General features: G+C 42.0%; 1 protein-coding gene across 2 annotated transcripts in view; it reads right to left on the reverse strand.

The window, feature by feature from the left end:
- The window catches only part of UTRN (utrophin), a 338,373-nt gene extending 315,914 nt beyond the window's left edge, over positions 1-22,459 (reverse strand). The window contains exons 1-2 of one of the 2 annotated variants that reach the window (XM_059841749.1): positions 22,177-22,459; positions 21,071-21,228 (exon numbers count right to left, since the gene is read on the reverse strand). In XM_059841749.1, the coding sequence (XP_059697732.1) occupies positions 21,071-21,149 (79 nt within the window). In that variant the 5' untranslated portion in view covers positions 21,150-21,228; positions 22,177-22,459. Of the gene's footprint in view, positions 1-21,070; positions 21,229-21,518; positions 21,538-22,176 lie in introns of those variants that run through there. The other variant, XM_059841750.1, reaches the window with a different exon arrangement.
- Positions 22,460-23,254: the final 795 nt, after the last annotated feature.

Consider the following 23,254-nt stretch of genomic DNA (forward strand, 5'->3'; position numbering starts at 1 on the left):
CCACTGGTTACAGAAATTATACAGGGTTCCTGAAGACATCAGAAATTTCACAGCTTTAGCCAGGCTTTTCTCTGAAGATAAAATGGTCACATTTTATAATTAAGTTTTATGGCTAATACCACTATGAAATGCAAATTTCCTTCATTATCTGTAAAAAAATTTAACATATATTACATTCCACTCTAAAGACTGCAGTATCAGCATAGGAAAAGAAGAAAAAGCCACCACAAATCAGCACAATGTTAGAAAGGCTTGGTAAACATTACAAGTACAAAACAGCATTCTCATCTACCAGAACTTCACAGAAATGGAGCAGAAGTGTTTCAGCACTGTCAACCTGAATGAAAGTTCCCAAAATTATTTTGGAATAAACCATATGCCTTTTAACATAACACAGGTTCGAAAATAGGAATTGCCAAGATCCACTTACTCAAATAATCTTTTGGAGGCACCACTGTAGCCCCCAAGTACCTTCCAGTTAAGCACTGCAGAGAGTTTAGCCCTCTAAAATCAGTCTCTTCTCCTTTTCTGGCACTGTAACAGTGCAAAAAGTAGTAAATGACACCTGCTGTGGCAAGGACAGATCAGTACACATATAGAATCTGCTAAGCTGGAAGAGACACATCAGGATCACCAAGTCCAACTCCTGGCCTTGCCCAGCACACCCCAAGAATCACACCATATGATATATGCCCCTCGTGTCTAGATAGAAAATTCAATATGAAAGTGGAAGCTAGGCAGAGTAGAACCACGTGTCTCATATTTGCATTAACAAGTTATTGCCAGACCTTTGACTGTGATATTTGAACAATTCATGCAGGAAATTGGAAAAAAAAAAAAAAAAAGGCAAACCATTATCTCTGAAAAGCTAAAAAGTCTAAAAAGCTGGGCACATGGTGGTGAAATCCCACCACAGTATAAAACCACAAGGAAACTATATAAGTGACACTTAAAGGCTGAGTTAAGTTTTCACTTCCACAAAGCCAAGGTCACAAGAACAAGCCCAGTGCAGTCACCAGCACAGAACCACAGAAGCCTCCCCAGCTGGGTGGGGACCTCTTGCTGAGAGTGAAACTAAAATTTTCCAGCAAGTTCACAAAACCACCACTATCCTCCTTCATTCAGTGGAGCTACTCAAGCACAACTTTCACAGTCGCACACACTAGTAAGTACACAGAAGGAAGGAGCCAAGCATACAGAAAGACAGGAAAATATAGCTACAAGCTTCCAAATTCAGACACTGACCAGCAGGAGAGCCTTAGTGTATCTTGGATCAAGTGGGAAAAAAAAGCAACTACCAACTTTTCTCCAGCAGAGTCATAAGGAAGCAGTGAATCTACATGCATTTTCAGAGCCCAAATGCCAATATCCAGACATTACACATATATGAGAAACTGATGGATCTCAGAAAATGAAGACACCTATGAGAAACCTTGGGAGTCAACTTTGCCAAATATGCAGAGTTGAGCTAAGCTCAACATCCATAAACAGCCGTGAGAAGTGTTTGAGATTGCTTCTCATTTGAAACATCAGAGCCAACTAGGAAAGGGTGTGGGCTGGGGATGGAAAGGGGAGCAAAAAAAAAATAGCAATAAATTTATCATACATTGGCTGGATTCCCTCAGTTGTTTGCCTGAGATGCACTTTTTCTGTATCTACTACATGAAGTCTCAGATCTCATGAAGCAGCAAGCATGTCCCTCTGTCTGCCACATCTGTTCTGATGTCTTTGCTCCTTAAAAACCTTTTGCTGGTTGAGTCAAAAGATTTATTGTTAGCTCAGTTATGGCATTTTAAAAAAATCTGAATATGCAAAAATACATATTGTCCACATGGCATTCACTCATCCTGGAGAAAATTATTCCAGTCACAACCTAGAGAACTACCATTCAAAAAAAATCCAAAGACTTCAGGACAATATATATCAATTCTTATAACAAATTCAGGTAGTTAAAAAAAAATTACAAATCACCATGTTTCTAGTAATTGTTATCAACCAAGGTTTTCAAGAGTTATCTTCTGTATCCCGAATGCCCAGGAGCTCCACACACAGTCTGGATGTGACAAGGAAACAAACCCACCCCTTAAGAGTGGCCCAGTCATGTCAGCCATGCACTCCCACATGTGCACACACCCACTTGTTGTTAGCTGGCTCCAAGCCACCCTTGTTGGCTGGGGACAACTCAGGGGTGTTCAGCATAGGTTGCAAGAATTCCCATCCCAGCATGTGATGGAAGAAGCAAAGATACATGCTTTAGCATGAACTGAGGATTTACCATACTCTGAGAAACTAACTGGAAACACCTCATAAAGACAGACTTTTAACAATCTTGGATCCACACATTGCTGTATAATTATTCTCAACTTGAAAGAGCTGCATAATTTCCCAGGAATATCACAATCTCTAAATGCAAGTCCTAGAAGGGAAAAGTAGACAGAAGTCTATGCATCCATATGTGTGCACAGGCATATACAGCTACATAGCCCTCCTCCTCTCTTATCTAAGAGTATACACAAAAAAGATGACAAAAAACCATCCCTACCTCTTCCATCACTTAAAAACCATTGCCTCACCTTGTGACTGTGCTTTTGTATATCAGGAAGAAACAGCAAGCCAGAAAGTGCATAATTACATTTCTATTTACTTTACCATTCATTTTATGAGGGGGAGGGGGAAGAACAGGAGCAGTTGAAAATATGCCCTTCCCTGAGGGCTGAAACTCATGAAACATGTTTTTTTCAAGATAGAGTGGGTTGGTTTTTTTTTCCCCTTGGAACTCTAACATTTCCATTCCCTAACCCTTACAATAACTTCAGTGGGTACATCTAATCACCTTGCTAATCCCCAGATAACATATTTAGTATTCAGTCTTTTATAGGAGCCATTACTGCCACTCAGGAGAAATCCTGTTGCCTTTCTCTCAACATCAGTCACAAGTGACACCTAACTAGTTACAACAAAAAAAGCAAGGTATAGGAATATACTAGTCTTTGAAAACTCTACCTTCTTTCAATTTTGAAGGCTTTACTCCACAACTGCACTCAGAAAAAAGAAAGGAAAAGGAAGGGTAAGCTTTTTTGTTTGTTTTCTTTTGCGATTTGTTTGTTTTCTTAAAGAAGACTAGGCTATAGTGCTAAAGATCAAGGCTGACCTTCCTGGATGTTTTTGATATTTCCCCTGAAAAAAGCACAGATCTGAATCACGGATACCCCAAATGTTACATTCATCTGAACAGCCCAAGATCAGTGACAATCAATAGTGTTGAAGAGTGACAAAGATGAGAGTAATTTTACAGTTTTTCCTTCTGATTAAGAAGGAATAAACAGTAAAATTAAAGGAAAAAAAATCCCACTGTTCTCTAGTATAAATAGGTCTCATCCACAGATACCTTAATAATTGATAGCTACTATTATAACATGGTGACCCAAAACTGTAGCATTAAGAGGCCTTTACCACTTCAAATTTCATCTGAATATCCATCCTTAGGAATTCCCTGCCCTAACAGGATAAAAGATCTCTTTGATAAGGTGGCTCTGATGTCAGCTGAATACAACTTCAAAAATAAGAAAAATGTTAAGCCTTTGAAATACACAGCCATTCACTGAACAAACCCAAGACACAGCACTCAACCTGATAACAGGAGAGATGGGAAAAAAAAACTAAAAACAAAACCACACAACAGCTAGCCATACTGAAATACAGTAATTAGATTAGATTTAGGTACAAGAGAAATCAAGGGTATTCTTAAATAGCAGAGGGGATCTAAATTCATTAGCAAGAATTTAAAAACACGCTACAAGGACACAGTGTATATCAGACAGTTCCATCAACCAATATCTACTAGACACAACTGCTTACTAAATACTGTGTTATGTGCAGAAACTGCCTTTTTCTCAGCCACTGTGTTTTTATACAAAGCTGAAAGAGGTGTCTACACTATTTCAGCATTTCCACCTACTCCCCACTTTTATGCATCAACACTGGTTCTCTAGCTAGAAGTCATCTCTTGGGGTTAAATTTTAACAGACCATGCTATATTTGCATAAGTCTAGTTAATGAAGAAGTGACTGGCAGAGAGTATAATATCCTGACCTTCTGTCATGAATTTTAATTGCCTGCAGATGGTTAAGTTTAGCCTTATCTCCCCACGTGAACAGATCCACATGAACAATTTCTCCCTCACCTTATGTAGTGCACTGGCACCTCATAGAGCCCATTGCTGTGCCCATGAGTTACCAGCAACACATCCTGTGGTGGGTGGAGCAGTGGGTCAGGAGTGACCCCTGCATGGAAGAGCTGAGGTGCATGCTAAACTGAAATTACTCTGCCCAAACCCACCTGAAGAATTGTCCCCGGTAATGCCACAGCTGCTACAAATAGAACTATTTCTAAACCAGCCTGGTTATTCTGATGTTTAAGGTCTCTACTGCTCTTCTAAATTCATCAAATTTCTTCAAAGGGAATTATTCCTTATCCCCCACACAGGGTCCCCTTCCTTGTTCTTCAGGTTGCAACCAAAGAATAAGGCCATTTTAAAAGAAAAAACAGCTTGGAAAAATTGAGGAAAGGAAGCAAGCACTCTTCCATCTCTCCATGAAATTAAGAATTTCGATTCAACTGAACAATGAGAACCTTTCCTTCTACAGCACATCAATGACAATAACAACTGAGAATGACCAGCAGATTTATGAAATCTGAGGTCAACTTGCAATTTATGAAAAACCTTTAATAAGTTCTACATAATTCAATTACACAAATTTCAGTAGAATTTAGATATCCATTAGAGGAGGTACAAAGCTTTTCCCCTGTATAAGCAATTTTTGAAATAAAGGTTCCATTGAATAAATGACAATCCAAAACAAGATGCCTCTGCAAAAATCACATATTGCCAGATACAACTCTCGGCACCCTTACTCAGCACATTTTAGAAGTGCCATTTGGGGTTTTTTCAATATGTGCTTCTGCAAAGAAACCACTAACTTTGCATGCAGCAACTTGCAAGATCCTCAAAGAATTTCTGCCAAACCTCCTCTACGCTACACTGTTAATTCACCATATAAATATTCAAAGATGTTCTTGAATACCTGCCAGAAGGGAACACACTCCTCTGTAGCTACACAGCCACTTCCATGCTTACTTAGCTCACTATAGTAATGCCCTGGGGTGGAAATGAAAGGCCAGGCAACAAAGTTCTACAGAGACAGGTAAAAAAATAAAAATTAAAAAAAAAAAAAAAAAAAAAAAAAAAAAAAAATCAAGCCATCTTGGTCACTCCAGGACACTTTTATCTTTTGATATTTAGCTGCCTAGAGCAAAGCAGGAACCCCAAAAGTTTCTTTGTACATAATGCAAAAAGTTTCCTTTGCCTACTGCTTCCACATTTTTTACCCAACAGCCCAAGACAGGCCTGAAAAATTCATGTCAGGATGAGTTTCTACATCAATAGTTGCAAGGGGACAGAGAGAAAGCTGACCAAGCTTTATTTCGTCTATTCCTCAAATACTGGCAAAACCACTGAAAAACTATCATAAGATCTCACCATGTCACATCTCAGCTAAGAAGAGAAGCTAAACAAGCCTAAGGATATTCAACCCCATCCTCCACAGCTGATGACCAAATGCAAAGGTAAAATGAGTTTGGAAATGAACAGGCTTGTTTTACACTAAATAGAAACAGTCTGTGAGGCAGAAGTAGGCACGAAGGGAAAAAGCAAGATTACATTCTGTTTTGGTCACATTTTTCATCTATTTCAGGAGGCTAATTTTAAGAGATCAAAGAACTCAAGGCTGAGGTGACATTTTGGACCATTATTTAACCAAGTTTTACATTAAATAAATAAATTTTCCTTAAGGATTTTAAAAGTAGCCTCTTTTGCACACATATTCTTACTCGAACGGCAATTCAAAACAAACTTCAAAATTAAATATGTGGTTATTCATATTTAGTTTAGTTGTTTATTCTACAAAAGGGAACTTGATATAGGACTTTACAATTTATTTAAAGCTGAGACAACATATTTAACTAGTTGTATTTATTATAAAAAGAAATTACAATTATTGAATCATCTCTTGGTTAGGTTCTAGCAAAGAAATCCTCTCACCTTGCATTAATACACTGCCCTTCATTACTGAGATATAATTAGACCAGTTCGCAAAAAGTGCAAGGCACTATCTTTGCACTTGAATGTTAGAGCAACAGGTTACCTACTTACACCACAGAGATTTAAATAAACAGCAGATTATTACTTATAACAAGCTAGATGATTCTGGAAGACATGATCTAACTGACTCACCCATATCTCAGCTGTACTCTTACCATTCCAGGCCCTGCAGGACTGGAGGAGGGTAAAGGAAATGTGTAAAGACTGTTAAGGAAAGAATTCTTTATGTAGCAAAACTTGTATGTGGTTCCCCTTGATTAAGATTCTTCAAGGATGCCTCAGTTAAAAAAAACCCAGTAATTTAACCAGAAATTCTCTTTTGTACCTGTTTTTTGCATTACTTGAATACTTAGGTCTAAAAATAATTGTCTGCAAAAAAGGATTTATAACTCTTTTAATGATACACACCTTACACAGAAGGTGCAAGCTCTACCTCACACACCAATTTTCACTGAAATTAGATTTTACAATTTGTCGGTCTTTGCGAAAAGGTTTTTGTGATACCCTGAAGATTCCAAACTGTAGCTGAGTTCAATTTATTCATCCAAAAAGGAGAGATAAAAAGAAAGGGAAAAATTACAGCCTCTATTAAGTATAGCACTACAGATACAAAGCAGTTTAAAATAAAGTCTCTCACAATTGAGACACATTACTTCTCTCCTACTTACACCACACTGCACCCCAGACAACAGATCCAGATCAAAATCCAACTCACAGCCACAGATTCTCACCAAGATCAAACATAATTAATTTAATTGCTTTTTAAAGACTTCCAGTAACACCAGTTATCTTAATTACCATTCATCTGCTCTGTCAGATGATAACCTTTTGGCTCTGCTAAATTTGGGAGTGCCAAGAACATAGCATTTCCTTTTTTCCTTTGTATTGTAGATGAGAGTTGAGTCTCCAACTTTTACATTTTTACATTTCTTTGGCAGCACAAGAGGTTTTTAATAGGATAGCAAGTTAAAGTCCATTCTGAGTGCTGGAAGAATATGAAAGGAACCTTATTACCAATGAGAATACCAGGCACACATAATATCTTAGGAGGAACAAATCCCCTTTTTCTACTTTCTGCCCTCCATACTAGGATAAAAACAATTGTGTGCATTTAGTATGAAGGGGAAAAAATTGTCAGATTATAGAGCATAAGAACCCAAATTCATCAGAAATCAGACTTTTCCAACTGAAGGAAACAAGTTTAAATTCATTTCACAATTTCTCTTCTCCTTACCTACCCACACAAATTATGCAGAATACTTTCATAATCAGGTTGCATTTCTCTAGGCAACATAAAATTTTGTTTCAGATGATCACTACAGTACATTACCATCTTTCAGCATTTCAGTGTATCCCAAGTATTCATATTCTTTAACCCCTTCCTTCTTTCCCCAGGCAGCAATGTGGAGTTCAACTAAACATTATACTTTCAACAGTTTTTACTATATGGGGACAAATATAAGTTAAAGTCAGAAAATGCAGGGCCAAAATAAGAAGCTACAACAAAAGGAGGTGAGAACTAACATGGAATATAAATAAATCAGCAAAACATTTATAAGCAGTCTTTTATCTTAGCACTTTATTTTAATATTATATAGACACAGTCCATTTTTACCGCCTGACTAGTGGTTTCTGCTCCATCCCAGCTTCCTCTGCCCAACAGCAGCATGGAAGCACTGTGGAAGAAAGGATACATCAGGACTTCCAGAGCAACAACCAGCAGCAAATTTAGAGATTTCATTTTCTTTCTGCCCAAACTACCCTAGAACTAAATTCTCCACCGAATACATTACACAACATGAACTAATTTTTCCTAGACAGCTCCAAAGATTTGCAATGTATCCCATTTCCTCTAAAGGCCATTCAACAGATCCGGGCAACTTCAGAGAGGACTCTGCTGTTAATCACAGAATTAATCCTGAAATTAAACTTAATCAACTACACTAAGGACACTGAATCCTTTAAGGATGAACACAGCAGTTCAAGACCTTTTCAACACTGTACTGCGAAGAGACAGAGTAAAATCAAATTTGACATGCCTACAACAGGTCAGGGCTTTTAAGACCCCTCACTGCTTTCACACAAGTTTTCTCAGTTCTAAAAGCACCCTGCCCTTTTAATAGGCAAAGAAACCTCTACATAACGTGTGATATTTTGCTGAAAACACAGAAAATAAATTAGCATTTAATTATGTTCTAATACATAAAACCACCAAGCCATGGGGTCCACCAGGTACTATACACTCCTCTTTTACCCTAATTCCTACTGAAGAAAATTTATCTGGGTCAGAAGGGGGCATTACATGCTAGGGCAATCCCTGACCTAACCCAGTAACCTCTACTTTAGGTGTAGAATCAAGTGAAGCAGTAAGAGCAACATTAAAGTACCTGCAAAATGCAAGAGCTCCTGCAATGTCAAAGTGCCCTGGAGCACAAGTACCACACTCTTTAGGGCAGAGCTGCACTTACTGACACAATGCACATAGCATGAGATTCCTGTGGGAATTTGGGAACACCAAAGATAGCAACCTCACCCAGGAAGTAATCAAGACCCAGACCTCAAATGGGCCAACCACAGCATTCCACATTGTTCACTTCAGGATATGAATGAGCACAACACAGGATAACCCTACATAATGCCCCTCTGGCATCTGGCATTGAGGTAACACTTGTTACCTCAATGCCAGATGCCAGAGCACCACCATCCCCGAGCTAGGACACTTTGTACTGTGCATACCCAGCATCATAGCACAGCACACACTTTTGCACCAGGTAAGCCAAGGAAATAGCTCCGCATACATATCCCCCACATTTCCTCCAGGAAAACATGGACTCCATCTCCTGTCAAAGGGTCCATCATTATCTATGTGGTGACACATTTCCCTTCTATATACAGCCCTAAGCTCTCCTCCTTTTTAAGCATCTCATCCATTTGGACTCTGACACCAACATAAGTATCATGTCTGTTATCTCATGTCAGGTAAACAACTACAGCAAAGACTTCCCTCTTTCTCCTGCAAAGGGTTTTTGTTAAAAGGAATGTATCAGAACTGTCCCTGTGTGCTGGCCAGCCTCCTTGCTACACAATGGCTGTTTATCATGATAATATTACATCCTTGCAACCATCGCCAGGGCTGGGGGCTGGATGGTTGTCAGTATGGGCAATGGAGGGGTTTGTTATGGCTGTCTAATTCTGGAGAAGAAAAAGGAGAGCAACTCTCCTTTTCTCCAGCACTTAATGTCCTTACAATGTCTTTCTCCTGGAAGAGGGGTGGGAATCAAGACTCTACAGGAAGCTTGCTCTTCCACTTAGACCAGCATCTTTTAGCAGCATGTTTTCCAGAATTATAGAATCATTTATGTTGGAAGAGACCTCTAAGATCACCCAACCATTAAACTAGCACTGCCAAGTCCACCACTAAATTCCTCTTTTCGGCCTACATCTTTGGACATGATCATTGAGCAGTACCTATCCAGGGCAGAAACACATGCAAACACAAACACCCTGGCCCAGAAGGTTTTGGGACTTCCCTAATTTATTACAAAATGCCCTCAATGCTCTCTGGCCCCCCACTCACTTCCTGGTACACCTTCTCTCTGTGCAATATCTCAGGAATGGGCCCCATCCCATCCTACACTGCAGTCAGGTGCTCAGTGGAAAGGTCAGTAGTTTGAACCCTTTGAAAATTTGAACAGTGACAGAAACTTGTCAACAGTGACAAGCTGGCACAAGGGCTCTAATTAAGAGGCAGTGGCAGGAAACACAGGTACAACTCCAAATATGCCCCCAGCCAGTTTTTGGAAAAGGTGACCCCTTTTGATGTGCATTTTTCACAGTGCTCAGTAGCCAGGAACCAAGTGCTTCCACAGCAGGCAGATGCTGATAGCCATGCAGTCTGCCTGTGCCAGCACCCCAGCACATGGCTCCACCACAGACAGACCTCTACAAACCATCCTTCACTGGAGTTATCTTCTGTGAAGATGATCCAAAACAGCAGCTAAATCCTCAAGGATTCCTTTTTTCCCTGCAAATACCTCCCAGGACAGGAAGGTGAAGCCAAGGAGGCAACTGAGTCCAGCAACAAGAAAAAAGTATGACATTTTCCACCTGTTTCACTAGATTTTCAGACTGTCTCTAATTGCCTTCTGTTCACAGCACAGGGGAGATGCTGCCTGAAAAACACAGGGGGCCTCAGGTGTCAGCACAGAGCCCTGCCACACATCAGGACATGTCCCGGGGCAGTGGGAACCAGCACTGCCACATTCATCCCTTCACTCTTCCCTCATACCAAGATGACAGCAAGGGTGGGGGGGTAAGGTTTCTCCAGCTCTTTTGCTCCTTCTCCATACACTCTGCAACACACACAATCAATCACTGCAAACTTCCTTCAACTGGGAGAAAAACCATGAAGTTGAACAAGGTAAAGGAAGTAACAGAACATGCACACACAAAAAAGAGCAACTTCTGGAAAGAACGCAAGCATGTTTTTCAGAAAGAAAGGCTATGGGCTTTTTAGTTTATTTTGGATAATTATTTTTAACTGCATAACATGTTCAAAAAGTATTAGCCTTATACTTGGAATTGAACAGTACATCTATTTTTAAATATTATTCATTCAGCCACAAGTCATCCCCAGAGACAAGACAAATAATAACAATAAATCAACGTCTCCAGCAAGCACAGAGTCACCCTGGCTGTATATTAGCCTAGCTGACCATTCTATGTTGGATTTTATGTTCATATTTTACATGCACCCCTGGATTTTATGTATCACAAAACCTTTCTAATACAGGCATCTCTTCAGACGCAAGATCCCACATTTTATATCCAGTTAAATGCTCCAAAGCATCTTCTTTCAACCCCAGATTCTGCTAGCCAAACCAGCTATATACATTGAGGTGAGTTTATACACTCAGACAGACAGCAGGCTAATATATTTTATCTTTATAAAATGGAGTCTCAATTTGAGAAGTAAAATATCACAGTCTACAAGTGATAGTAGACCACCACTAGGGCTAACAGGAGACAGATAAACACAGAGCTTGCTTCAGTCCAGTACACACTTTTCCAGTTCGTTCCATCTATTTTCAGGACTGTAATTTATACAGTGTGACACATGAAAAAGGCACTTTACCGCCACAACACTGTCCCATTTGATGCCTCAGACATGCCTGACCATGGGATTCCACCTTTATCACTGTACTCCTAACATTAAGTTCACTGTTTCTCCAAGAGGGAGAAACAAGCAAGGGTTAATCACCCTCCAAAAGCAACCCATTTTGCAAGGCCAAGTATTGTTCTTTCATCCTATTGCACACACCCTTACCTAAGGGAAGGAAAAATGCTTGAGTGAACACACTTCCTTCTCTTTAGATATGGTACCTTACAACACACAAAGAGCTGTCACACCATAACCCTGTTGTGCACCTTGCTCAAAATAACTGATCTCATAAACCAGAGAGTTTAGGGGGTTTTGATTAGACTTAGTCTGTTTGTTTTTCAAAGTCAGAAAAGCTACAGCCTGTTTTCTTCAAGGAGATGAACACACCCAATACTGTTAGTCACTATGTAAGCAAAGTAACTACTATCTTTTACCAATGATGAAATATTTAACACTGTCTGCTAAGAAGGGCAAGTTGCTCACCATGTAGTGACAGAAAATCCACTCCAGCAGATTACAGGTAGAGAAGATCTCAGTCAGGAAATTCTCAGCTCAAAGATTTGGAAGACAACCTTAACAATCTAGTATAGAAATTATATCTCCTCATAAAACAAATATGAACAACAAAATACAGTTTACATGGAATCCATCAACTTCAAGTTCCCCAAGTTTTAGCAACCACTTACTTCATTACAGCCTAAATGAAAACCTTTCTAAAGAGCTATTCTAGATTAAAAAAAAAAAAAAAAATCTAAAATTTGGTTTCTCAGGTCCATGCCTCACTTCTCTACAGAGAAGGATCTCCATAAAGACCCAAGAATTCAGCCCTGAGTCTTCATGCAGGTTCTCATGCTCCCTCCTGCTATGATGCGTAAGAATGTTGAAGACAGTGCATTAATCCTTTAGGCATAAAAGGGCCTTTGTCCAAACTCTGCAGAGGTGTCATTCAAGGAGAGGCTCTGCAGGAGGACTGAAGTAACAGACACCAGTGGCTGATGCAGCAGTCACTCTATCCCTGCATCTCAACAACTCTCTAAGCTTTGACAGATCTAGGTTGAGGTTTTTTGGATAAGAAAGTACAAGAAAAGCATATACATGGAAACAAGTTTTCCAAGTAGTGGTATGATGCACCTGGGCATTGGAAGCTTCTTGCAAGCAGTGGAGAATACTTGCAAAAACTTGACCTTTATGTTTCACATGTTGCTCTTCACCGAGGAGGGGAAAGAAGAGAGCAACGGGGATCTGGAGCAGCAGCAGTGAAGAACATCAGGTTAGGAGCCTGACATCTATGGACACTGAAAGAACTCAGCTATTCATAATTTTAGTGAAGTGTTTTACAATCTCCTTTCTTTCAGTACTGATTCTCCTATAACCAAGAAACTTCCAGTTAACATTCAGAGGGCAAATAATGAACTTGAACTGGGTTTCAATAGCCTTGAAAACAGAAATAATTCCAACACAGAATAGTATGATTTCTGACAATGGACAAAACTCCATTTGAACTCTTCCCTTCCTTCTTTTCCATTTTGAACATAGTGATTGTGCACTTAAGTATAAAACCACTTCCACATTAATACAATTGTCAATATTTAACTTGCCCTGTCAAGATAACAATGTAATCTTCCAAAAGCATGTTTTGCAATTTTAATAAATCTTCAAATGTCTGATGAAACCAGAACAGTGGTTGGCAGGGGTGGGTGTTTCTTTAAAAATGTCCTTTTGTCCAGAATTAGCTCAATGCTCACAATCTCAGTGTGCCACTAAAACACAGCATCCTCACCAGCAAGTACCTGGGCACTGTGCGTGTGACACTGTCAAACAGAGTACTCCTCTGCACAGATTACCAAGTGTGTAAATGCAGTTTTTGAGTACTAAGACCAGAGTGAATACTTTCTTAACTCTCTGATTAAACTTAATCTCTAGTCTAAATGAAAAGTGTGTTAACTATGTTAAGAAAAAAATTTTTTTTTAAAGCTCAATAAATCAAACCAACAGGTTCTAAATTGGGCACAACAGCCAGGTCCAAAAGAAAAATTCCCAAGCATAGAGGAAAAGCACTCAGAGCAAAGCAATTACACATCACTGTTCCAGAGAGAACAAAACCATATTCAGAAGGGCACCACCAGACTTTCTTGACAAAAGACTGTGGAAGCTAAAAGATACATGGTGTTAACACAATATGTTCCTGTGAATTTCCACAAGAAGTCTCATCCAAGAACAAGATGTACATGTAGAAACCAGGAAAATAAGGGTGATGAACTCTCTCTGGAAACAATTTATGCTGACCATAGCTGTTGTTCATTATACAGCTATAACAGAAATAAAAGCCTGGAAAGAAGCAATAGAAAGGCTTTGGTCTGCAGGCATTTAACTACTACTTTATTTATTCTCTTCTGTTAATACAATCATATTTTATATTATAACAATTAAAACAACACAGAAACCAAAAGGCTTTGCTCTATTCCCAGTGTCCTCCCATAAAATTCTCGAATAAATTCCCATTGTTATTCATACACAGACTGCTGCTCTTTGCTCATCCAGGATAATGTGGTAAATTAAGAATAAAAATAGCTGGCAAAACATTTCAGAATTTACCCATCATACCACTTTTCTCTCATCAATAATTTGTAACAAAACATTTTAGGAGCATATTCCATCTTTGGTCCTCTGCCATGATCTAAACTGCGGGTTGTGGGGGGCAAAAAACCACATTTCAATGCCAGGAAATAAAAGAAGAATACATGGGAACTAACTAAAGTTATTTGTGGAATGAATTACATAGACCCATCAAAGCATATTCTTTCATGGCTTAATTGGATGTTTCTCCACAGCTAAATGCATAAGCTGTTGACTGTCCTCATATGTTTATCTAATTTTGCTACAGAATCTTTCAGTTTTTAATGCTAGGTCCTCTTCATTTATAACAAGGTGATGTTGAAGTCCAGAAAAGAACTTCATGATCAATTTATGGCTGAAAAGTACTGCTGTACATTCCCTATACTAATCATCAAATCAACCCTAAGAACACGTAACATATCTAATCTCTGTCACATAGCCAGATCCCTTCCTCCCATCATGCATCCTGTGCTTTTGAGAGAGAAGTTGGTCTTTTACTGAAACACACAGTAACTATCTCCCACCAGACAGAGATTCAACAGCTCTTCACCACTTCTTCCATATCCAGCAGAAGACCCACACAGCTGAAACAATGCTAGGCTGCTAGAGAATGCTTCCCCAGCACAGGAGCTGCCTCCTTACAGGAGGAACTACAATTCAGCTACTCTGAATTAATAACTCTCATGTTATTCCTCTCTGGCATCTTGACATGGTTGATGGTGCATCTGTCCCGTGCACTCAACAGATGAATGAATACCTAAAAATGCGTTTTATTAAAGAGTGAACATATTTCTGAAAGAAACCTTCACAAAGTCACTGCCACAGCTGTAGATGTATCCACTGATAACCAGCCTCTTCTGCATGGCTGCAGCTCTCATCCAGAGCTGGTCAGGCCACCAGAGGGAAGATGCAGCCCAAAATACACCCAAACTCAACCCTGCCCTTGGCTGAAGGAACTGGAACTGCCCACACACTCTGTTAGAGCTGACCATCTTCCAGCAGCCTCCCCACTGACAACCAGCTCCCAGCCCTGGCCCAGCCTCTGCAAGCACCAGTGTCAATGTCAGTGTCCCTCAACTGCTAGGATATGCACCTGGAATCAGGGGCAGTGACCCTATACCAGCCCCTACCTGCTGGTCCCACAGATAAGTGACAACAAAACATAACTCTAAGTGTTTGGATTTCAGTGAATTTCTTTTTGGCTTCACTCAGGGCTGAGCCCAACTGAGGGCCAATAATCAGACTTTCTCCTTTTATTCTCTCCAAGGCAGTATCAGGTGGACATCTTTTCAAAGAAAAGGCTCAGAGACCTCATATCCTAATAAATAAATAAACAGCAGTTTGAGTCCTCCTTCCCAATGACCCATGTTTCACTGACTTTGCAGCTGGGTATATTTACAAATCAGTAGTTCCTTGCCTCATTCTCAAAACTAAAGCTTGCTAGAGAGCTTTGCCCTTGCTTCTGTCAAACCCACAGGTTCCAACAGACTGTTCTATTTCCTTAAACTGTCATTTCTGTTGCTACCTTTAAAATCCCCAGCTTTCTTCTGAGAATATACTGTCACTTTCTGAAATTACAGCTCAGCTGCATCCCCAGAACACACTGGGGGAGTGGAGAAAGACATAAAACAGGGCACTATAACTTATTCTTTCATCAACACAATAAGGAGTCAGACATTGAACCTCCTCCCTCCCACCTCACAATGTTTAAATCCTGTTATTCATTCTTCAGACTGTTAGTAAGGCATCCAAATAAATGCAGTTCTTCATAGGAGCACCTCAGTTTGCAAGATAAGTGGAATCAGCTGTGTTTTCCTAATTGTACACTTTCCTTTGAAGGAGGGATACCACGCAACATTGAAAAGCAGATCATGCAGGCTCTGAGCACACCAATCCATGCTGCTACCTGGCAGCAGAGCAGATACACTGTCCTGAAACAACATCAGTTCAGCTCAAGCCCACGTGCTCTTCCCCTTCCATGCCTACATTGATGTACCTATTCCATATTTTTTAATAACAATACTTCCCCCCTCTTCCCTGCTCACAAGAATCAACCCCAACATACACCATGGACAAGTGATTCTGCTAGGAGAAACAGTCTAGGGGAAAATCAAAATTAGGAGCAGTTACTCAGAGGTGTTAACACAGCCCAGCTAATTCTCTGCTAAGCTGCCCAATGCTGTGAGCACATGATAAATATATTCATGCTACTGTATGAGAGTCTTCCTTCTTTCCTCAGACCTGAGAAGGGGGGACGGTGCTCCAAAGGGCACTGGGGAAGTCGTGGAAAGAAACCCCACATTGCCCCTAGTTTGCCTCTCACCTAGGCACCAGTCCTCCACAGGACCCTCATCAGTGAGGGGTTCCCACAGCAGCAGCCCCTCCCCACACCAGCTTTAGAAACATTTAACACACTACACACAGTGTCTCACATAGCAGCTCTTGCTCAGGATTACGTCCTCCTTTCCTGGCAGAGCACATGCAAATCAATGGGCCGCTTTTATGGTTTGGGTTTTGGGTTGGTTTTATTCCCCTCCCTGAAGAGCCACAATTTCTATTCCAAGGCAGAGTCGTGCTTCAAACACACGGAGCAGCATATGTTATTTCTTCACCTACCCATCAAGATGCTAGAAGAAACCAGCCTGGTACTTCTATATCTGTCATTTCATAAATGCTAGGCAATACCCTAGAACTGTCTTCACTGCAGCATCCAATCTGTCCCTACCAGATAGCCCAAGAAAAGGAAGCTATACAGTTGACAGAAAGAAGCCAGGCTACAGCAACCCAAAGGCTTAGTCTTAAAGACATTTCAGTGGCTATAGAAAATGAGAGAAAGTTTGTCACTCATCATTAACACCCTATCTGCACAAATGTCCCTGATGAGTTCACACAGTGCAAATCTGGCTACAAAAACTCTGCATCCACTTGACAGAATCCTAAGGGTCCACATGCAACTATGAAAACTCCTGACAATTTCACACCAATAGAGCCAAAATGGAAAAGGAGAAGCAGCACGTTTGACCTATAGTTATCTGGCAGCAAGAGACACAACTAAAGGAACTGGTTCCAAGGGCAACCTGTGGTATCATGGGGCAGTGAGACCCCAGGAGCAAGGGGTCTGCCAGCCAAGTAAGCACTGCTTCAGAGGGCAAGAGTACAGACAGACAAGAGCAGCAGTTCTCAGAATAAGCCTGGCCCCAAAAGTCCAAAACTAAGTTACAATTTCTCAAAGCAGTCTTTCAGTCAAATATATTTGAGGAGAATTAAGTTCCCTTCAATTTAGAGAGAGCTCATATCTTAAAATGCACCAGAGGCGCAATCTTCTAAAAATGTTTTTCCTGCTATGTCTTACTGTTTAATTATATATTACCATTCCAAGCTACCATGACAGATTTTAAGTGAGTTTGTCTTTTTTCCATAATTAATCATAGCAAAGACTCATCTGTTTTTCAAGCCCGTGATGACAGCGCTGTTTTCACCACTGTAAGGCAGTCATCCCACAGCATTCCTTCCCAAAAGCTATTGCAATAAGAAAAGCTCACCTATCTGCACAAGATGTCTTTCAAAGATATAAATCAGCTCCGCCTACATTACTTCATACTACAGGTAAGTTAATAAAAAGGAAAACTGCTTTTCCATAGCAAGCCATTATCAAGACACTCAGGCATAGTGAAGGCTAATAATGCTAAATAATACCAATTATAAACATATAAACCTAGCATAACCATCCAGGAACAAGTATCCTACCCACTAAACACCACTCAGCCATCAGCATCAACCACTGGTACAGAAAGAAGGGAGGCAAACAGATTGTTGGTCTTTCTGAGAACAAAAAGCTTTATAAACTCAATTACCAGAAGTTATTTTATAGGCAGTTTTGGTCACCATCAAATACTATTCTAAGTGCAGAAGAGGTCTCTTCAAAGATAACCTGTAGCTACCTGTAGATCAGTACTAACAGACTACTTAATCAAAGAGGAGCCATATCCAAAGCAGAAAACAAACACTAATTGGACAACAGGAAAAAGTCTTTCTTCTTTCATCCCAAGTCACAGAAGTGACATTAAGGGCATAGAAAATCCCTGCACTGGAAAAAAAAGCAAGCACTTATCACTTGTAACAGATTATAGCACATTCATTTAAAGTTTCTTTGCTGACCACTGAAGGAAAAAGTGTTTCCAAAATAAAAAAATAACATACAGAGATGCCCATTCAAAGTGTTTTATCCTTCATGCTTTTAGTTTGAGAGGAAAGAACAAATGAGATACTTGCAAAATTACTTTTTCCCATCTGTGAAATCCTATGGCAACTCCCCCCCCTTTTTTTTTTTTTTTTCTTTTTTTTTTTTTTTTTTTTTTTTGTAACGGTGACAAATTGAAATCCTGTTAATTTATTTTGATTGGTCTATAGAGAAATCATGATTTCCTGCAGGTCTCCTAAATCCTTCATGCGGCACACTGGCAGCTTCCTAATTACAAGCCAAAGAAAAAATTACATAGCTTGTTCTGCTAATAAAAACAAGCATAGATGGGCCCCACACAGCCCTGAGCAGGTGTAAAACTTTATGTATCTTAATACAGTCTCATAAGAGTGACTTTAGATCAAAGCTAAATAACCAACACACTACCTGTACTGACAGTGCCACCTTTATGGCTTTCTAGCTACTTCACAGTTTTAGAAAGCAAGATAACTAAAGCAGCCATGACGACAAAAAAAGGCAATATATTCAGTTAACAGGCTGCTAAAGACTGAAGTTTACATTTGTATCAAAATATTTAGAAACATTTTTACTAGTACCACTCTTTGTTAAGGTTGACCCAGAAAGATTCTGGCATTTCAAATCATAATTTCCTTCCAAGTTGGTACAAGACAAACAACAACAAAAACTCAGTCATAGATCTTAAACATCACTTCTAGAACGTGGATGGTTTTTAACAGCAACAATATCCTGACAGCTTGGTGATCAGTTCAGAAGAGATGAAGACAAACATTGAAATAGACAAACAGAATTGCCCAGGAGAGCACAGAGAAAGTAATCTTTACAAAGGACATTATACATCTATCTTCTTTTATTTACAAGAATAAACTGTTTTCATTATGCTTATTTAAAAATGCATAGGAATAATACACACTCAAAAAATATTATGACACGTTAAATCACTTGATCGCATATTAAATCATGTAGAGAATTTTTCACCCATTGTGTTTTTTGTATTTTATTTATTCGGTGAAAATATTCAGTGCACATTTGCATGTGCTCCCTAATCAAAGTGTTAAGAGACTTCCCACATCACTGGTGCTAAGAACTTACAGAGCAGCCTATTTTCTGTGACAGCAAATGATTGTCTTTTGCTGATCTCTTGTCTCAAAAGCCATGCAGAAGCTTAAGCTACCCCAAATATTACTAAGTTATAACACTTCCACTGTATTTCAAGTCATTTAGACTGACAAGCATTTCATACTGGAAAAACCTTCCCAGAAAAAAAAAAAAAAAAACCCTCAGTTTTCCTTTCTAAGCATCAAAATTAGTGTTCTCTTTCCATAACATCTAGGAAAATTAAAATATCTTCTCCTCAGTCCTGACAACGAGCCGTTAATTTGCTGTCACCTGTGCTTCAGGAAACTTCAGTCCTTCCATTAAGAAAACCTTCCCACAGAACCATTGTAGTCAATGGTTCAGATCTGAGCTACAGTAGCACAGAAATTTATTTGAAGAAATCACACATCCAGATCCAAAACAGCATAGTAATTAGATAATAATTATTTAAGATCAGTCATCGCTCACTATTTTTAAATTAATGCACAAGTCTTTTAGCCTTGTATTCAAATTTACAGCGTTTTCTCATTCCACAGAAGAAATTCAACATGGTTGTAACAGGAAATTTACAATCATCTGCCTCAACCAAAACAGAACTTACTGTACAATTTGTTCATTCATGAAAAATCTCCAATACATCCATATTTCCTCACACACCTTATAAAACTGTAGTACTTACATACATACACACACGCACAGAAATGGTCTGCAAGCTATCTCCACACAGTCAAAGCCCCTGAAGATACTGACTACACACTTACAATCAAATGAAGTTATGTCCAGAGTAACAGCAGAACACAAAAAACACTACAGAATTCAAAATTAAAAACCCACAAGCATCTGTTTCATAAACTGCTCTTCCAGAAGAGAAAGACTCAGAAAACAAAGGTCTAAGAAACAAACAATTCAAACACCAATGGGATCCAGATCAAACCCACATCCTATGTAATCTGACATATCAAATCACAACCAACTGAAGACCTACAGTTTTTAACATGTGGAAAACTTTAAAAAACCAAACCACTGCTAGGTTTGCTACATATCACAGGAAAATCTTTTGATAACAGGAGCATTTTGCATGTAAGAAATGCACAGCCTCAGACTGTGAGGCTGAGGAGTCCAGCACCCAGTCTCTGAATGGAGCCCAAATTTCTACCAAGGTTTACACAACTCCGAGCTGTCCCTCCAAAACCTCTGTTCTCCCCCTGATAAAGTGATGGTACCTCACTACCCACCTCAATACCCATCAGAGCCTCAGGAGACCCCAACACACTACAACCAAACAAAATCCACATTTTCCTAATAACCTTCAGGTCTGTTACACGAATGTTTTGCTGAAGGAAATGCCTAAGTAGCCTTAGACAACTGTTTTACATTAAGGAGGAAGCACATTGATTTACTGCATGAGTACTACCATGATGCACTTCCAGGAGGTACAATGTTGCAGCCACAGTTGCCATTTTCAGTGCCTGAGAATAAACACGAAAGCTACCAACACTAGGTTGCATAAGAGTACTTTAAGCACATGGCTATTTACAAAAGTAGAGGTAATTATGATGCCAGAGGTGTATTCCAAATAAACAGACTTGACTAATACTGACAGAAAAACCCAAAACAAAACAAACCCTGAGTTCTACAATTACTATTACTCAGTAACAGTAGGGGAGCTGCATGAACAGCCTCTGTCACTAGCTGTACAACAAACATATGCCCAAAAAAACTGCTGGACAAATGTGCTGTTTGAAAATGTCAGCTTATATCAGAAGCTATGGGTAGAGGAGAAAAGAGGAAAACACCGTTCCCCTCGACAGTTTACCTGATCTGGATTTGATGATGTCGCTGAACTCACTGTGTCCCCCGCCAGGTCCTTCCTCCTGCTCAGAGACACGGGCCATGCTCGCGGTCTGCGATGTGCCACGGGCGGAGCTTAAATCCGCTGGGAAAAGGTTTCCATGGAGGGCCACAGCTCAGCACCTAGAGCACAGGACCAGGAGCAGAAAGGAACGATAACTCCACGGGCTATGCCAGGTGCGACTCAACGTGCGATGCGAGGTATCGAGGTTTGCTGGCAATGCCCACGCGAGTCGCGGGGCAGCCGACCCGCCATTCGCTGTGCCCCTGCAGCGGGACACCTTAAGGTGACATTTAAAAAGTTGCACGGCCCTGCAGCGGGACACCTTATGGTGGCATTTAAAAAGTTGCATGGCCCTGAAGGTGCAGCAGCACAGCTGAATCCTCAGCCGCGAAAGCCAAGCTTCACTCACCCTTGGGCGACAGGGCGCCCCGTCCCCAGAGGGGCAGGAAGGACATGGCCCTCGCCGCGACACCACCGCCACCACGGGTCACCCGGCTGGCACCGAGGAGACAGCCCCCCTCGAGGAGTGGCACAGCGAGGGAGCTCCGCTCCCGCCGCTCTGGGGCGTGTGCCAGCGGCAAAGGGGCAGGGGCAAGCGCCCTGCCCCGGCCGGCCCAGGGCGCGACAGCCACGTGTGGGAAAAGCCACGCAGCCCCTCTCCTGGGGAAGCGGAGCTCCGCGGGGCGGGCCCCGGGCACGGCCGCCCCCGCCCGGCCGCCTCGGCAGAGCGGCCGCCGCCCCCGCTCCCCCGGCGGGGATTTTGACCCGGCAGCCGGCCGGGCGTGCCGGCACCTCCTCCCCGCGGGATGCGCGGCCGCAGCAGCGGCGCCGCCGCCCTAGGGCACCCCTACAGGAGCCGCTCCTCGCCCCGGCTCCCCGCGGCCGTTCCGTCCCGCCCGCAGGTGCGCCCGCTGCCCCCGCCCCGCGGCGTTACCGGAGCTGGGGAACAAACTTTCCCCGCCGAGCCCCTCCCGGTGCCGAGGTGCTGCCGCCTGTCCGCAGAGCTGCCTCGCTCCCAGAGCTGCCGGGGCAGCCGCCGACAGCAACTCTCCTCGGCCGCCACTCACCCCTCAGGCACGACGGCGGGAGGGGCCGCGCTGCCCCACGGCGCAGCCCAGCTCCTCCTCGCACCCCGTCCCCCGGCAGCGACTCCCGCGGCGCTGCGCTGGCGAACCCACAACTTTCGGTGCGAGCCGCCGCCGCCGCCGTCCGTCCTTCCCCTTCTCCTCCCCCTTCTTCCCCGCCCCTCGCGGCCCGGCCCTGCGGCGGCCCCTCCCTCGGCCCCGGCGCCCCCTTTGTTGGCCGGGCCAGCGCAGCGGGTGCGGGAGGGCCGCCCCGGCCGTGGCCCCTTCTCTGAGCGAGGGGCGGGGAGGGGCCGGGCCGGGCCGGCGCGGAGGGGAGGGGAAGGGAAGGGTAGAGAGGGGCGGAGCGGGTCCCGGCTGCGCCCCCGCTCCTCCCAGGACCCCGCCCTAGGTGGTGGTGAAGAGTTGTCCTGTCCCCTCCGCCCGCGGGGCCTTCCCGTCCGCACCTGTGCGCTCCCGCCGCTCCTTCTGCTGCCTTCCCTCCCCAAATAAGCGCAGTCGCGCAGCGCTTCCCCGCGGCGTCCCGTGAACACCGAAGTCAGGAAGTGTGACAAAATTTGAGAAGCACTTAGGAAATTTGCAAACAGCCGGAAACAACTATCCCGAAATCCACCTGCTTTGGCCAGGTGTCTGTGCCTCATCTCACGGGGTCACTTGGCAGTTGTCGCTTGGCAGTGACAACTCTCGGGTGGTTTTCGGCTGGGAAAGAATGGAACAGTTATGGATCAATAAAAATGTGCTGATGCTGGGTGTCTGCAATCATTTTTGATGTATGAACAGACATAAATGATAGTAAAATATTTAGCTGACACTAATTAATTTATTGCCACATTTGCAATCTGGGAATGAATTTACTCCTGTTTGCACAGGCAAGTAATCCATGCTCACCTGTACTGTGAGGCGGCAGAACACGTGGCTGTATTTATCTCGATAAGCATTAGTCTGAAGTTTCAGCAGTATCAGAGAGAAACTGTAGCTGAGTAATTCCCCGGTGTTACCTACCAGGCCTCAGGCCATACAGCCTAAAGTGTTTTCAAGGGTGGATGCATTCCCAACACCGAAT

The sequence above is a fragment of the Haemorhous mexicanus genome, chromosome 3 (genome assembly GCF_027477595.1).
Source record: "Haemorhous mexicanus isolate bHaeMex1 chromosome 3, bHaeMex1.pri, whole genome shotgun sequence".
Taxonomy (NCBI): domain Eukaryota; kingdom Metazoa; phylum Chordata; class Aves; order Passeriformes; family Fringillidae; genus Haemorhous; species Haemorhous mexicanus.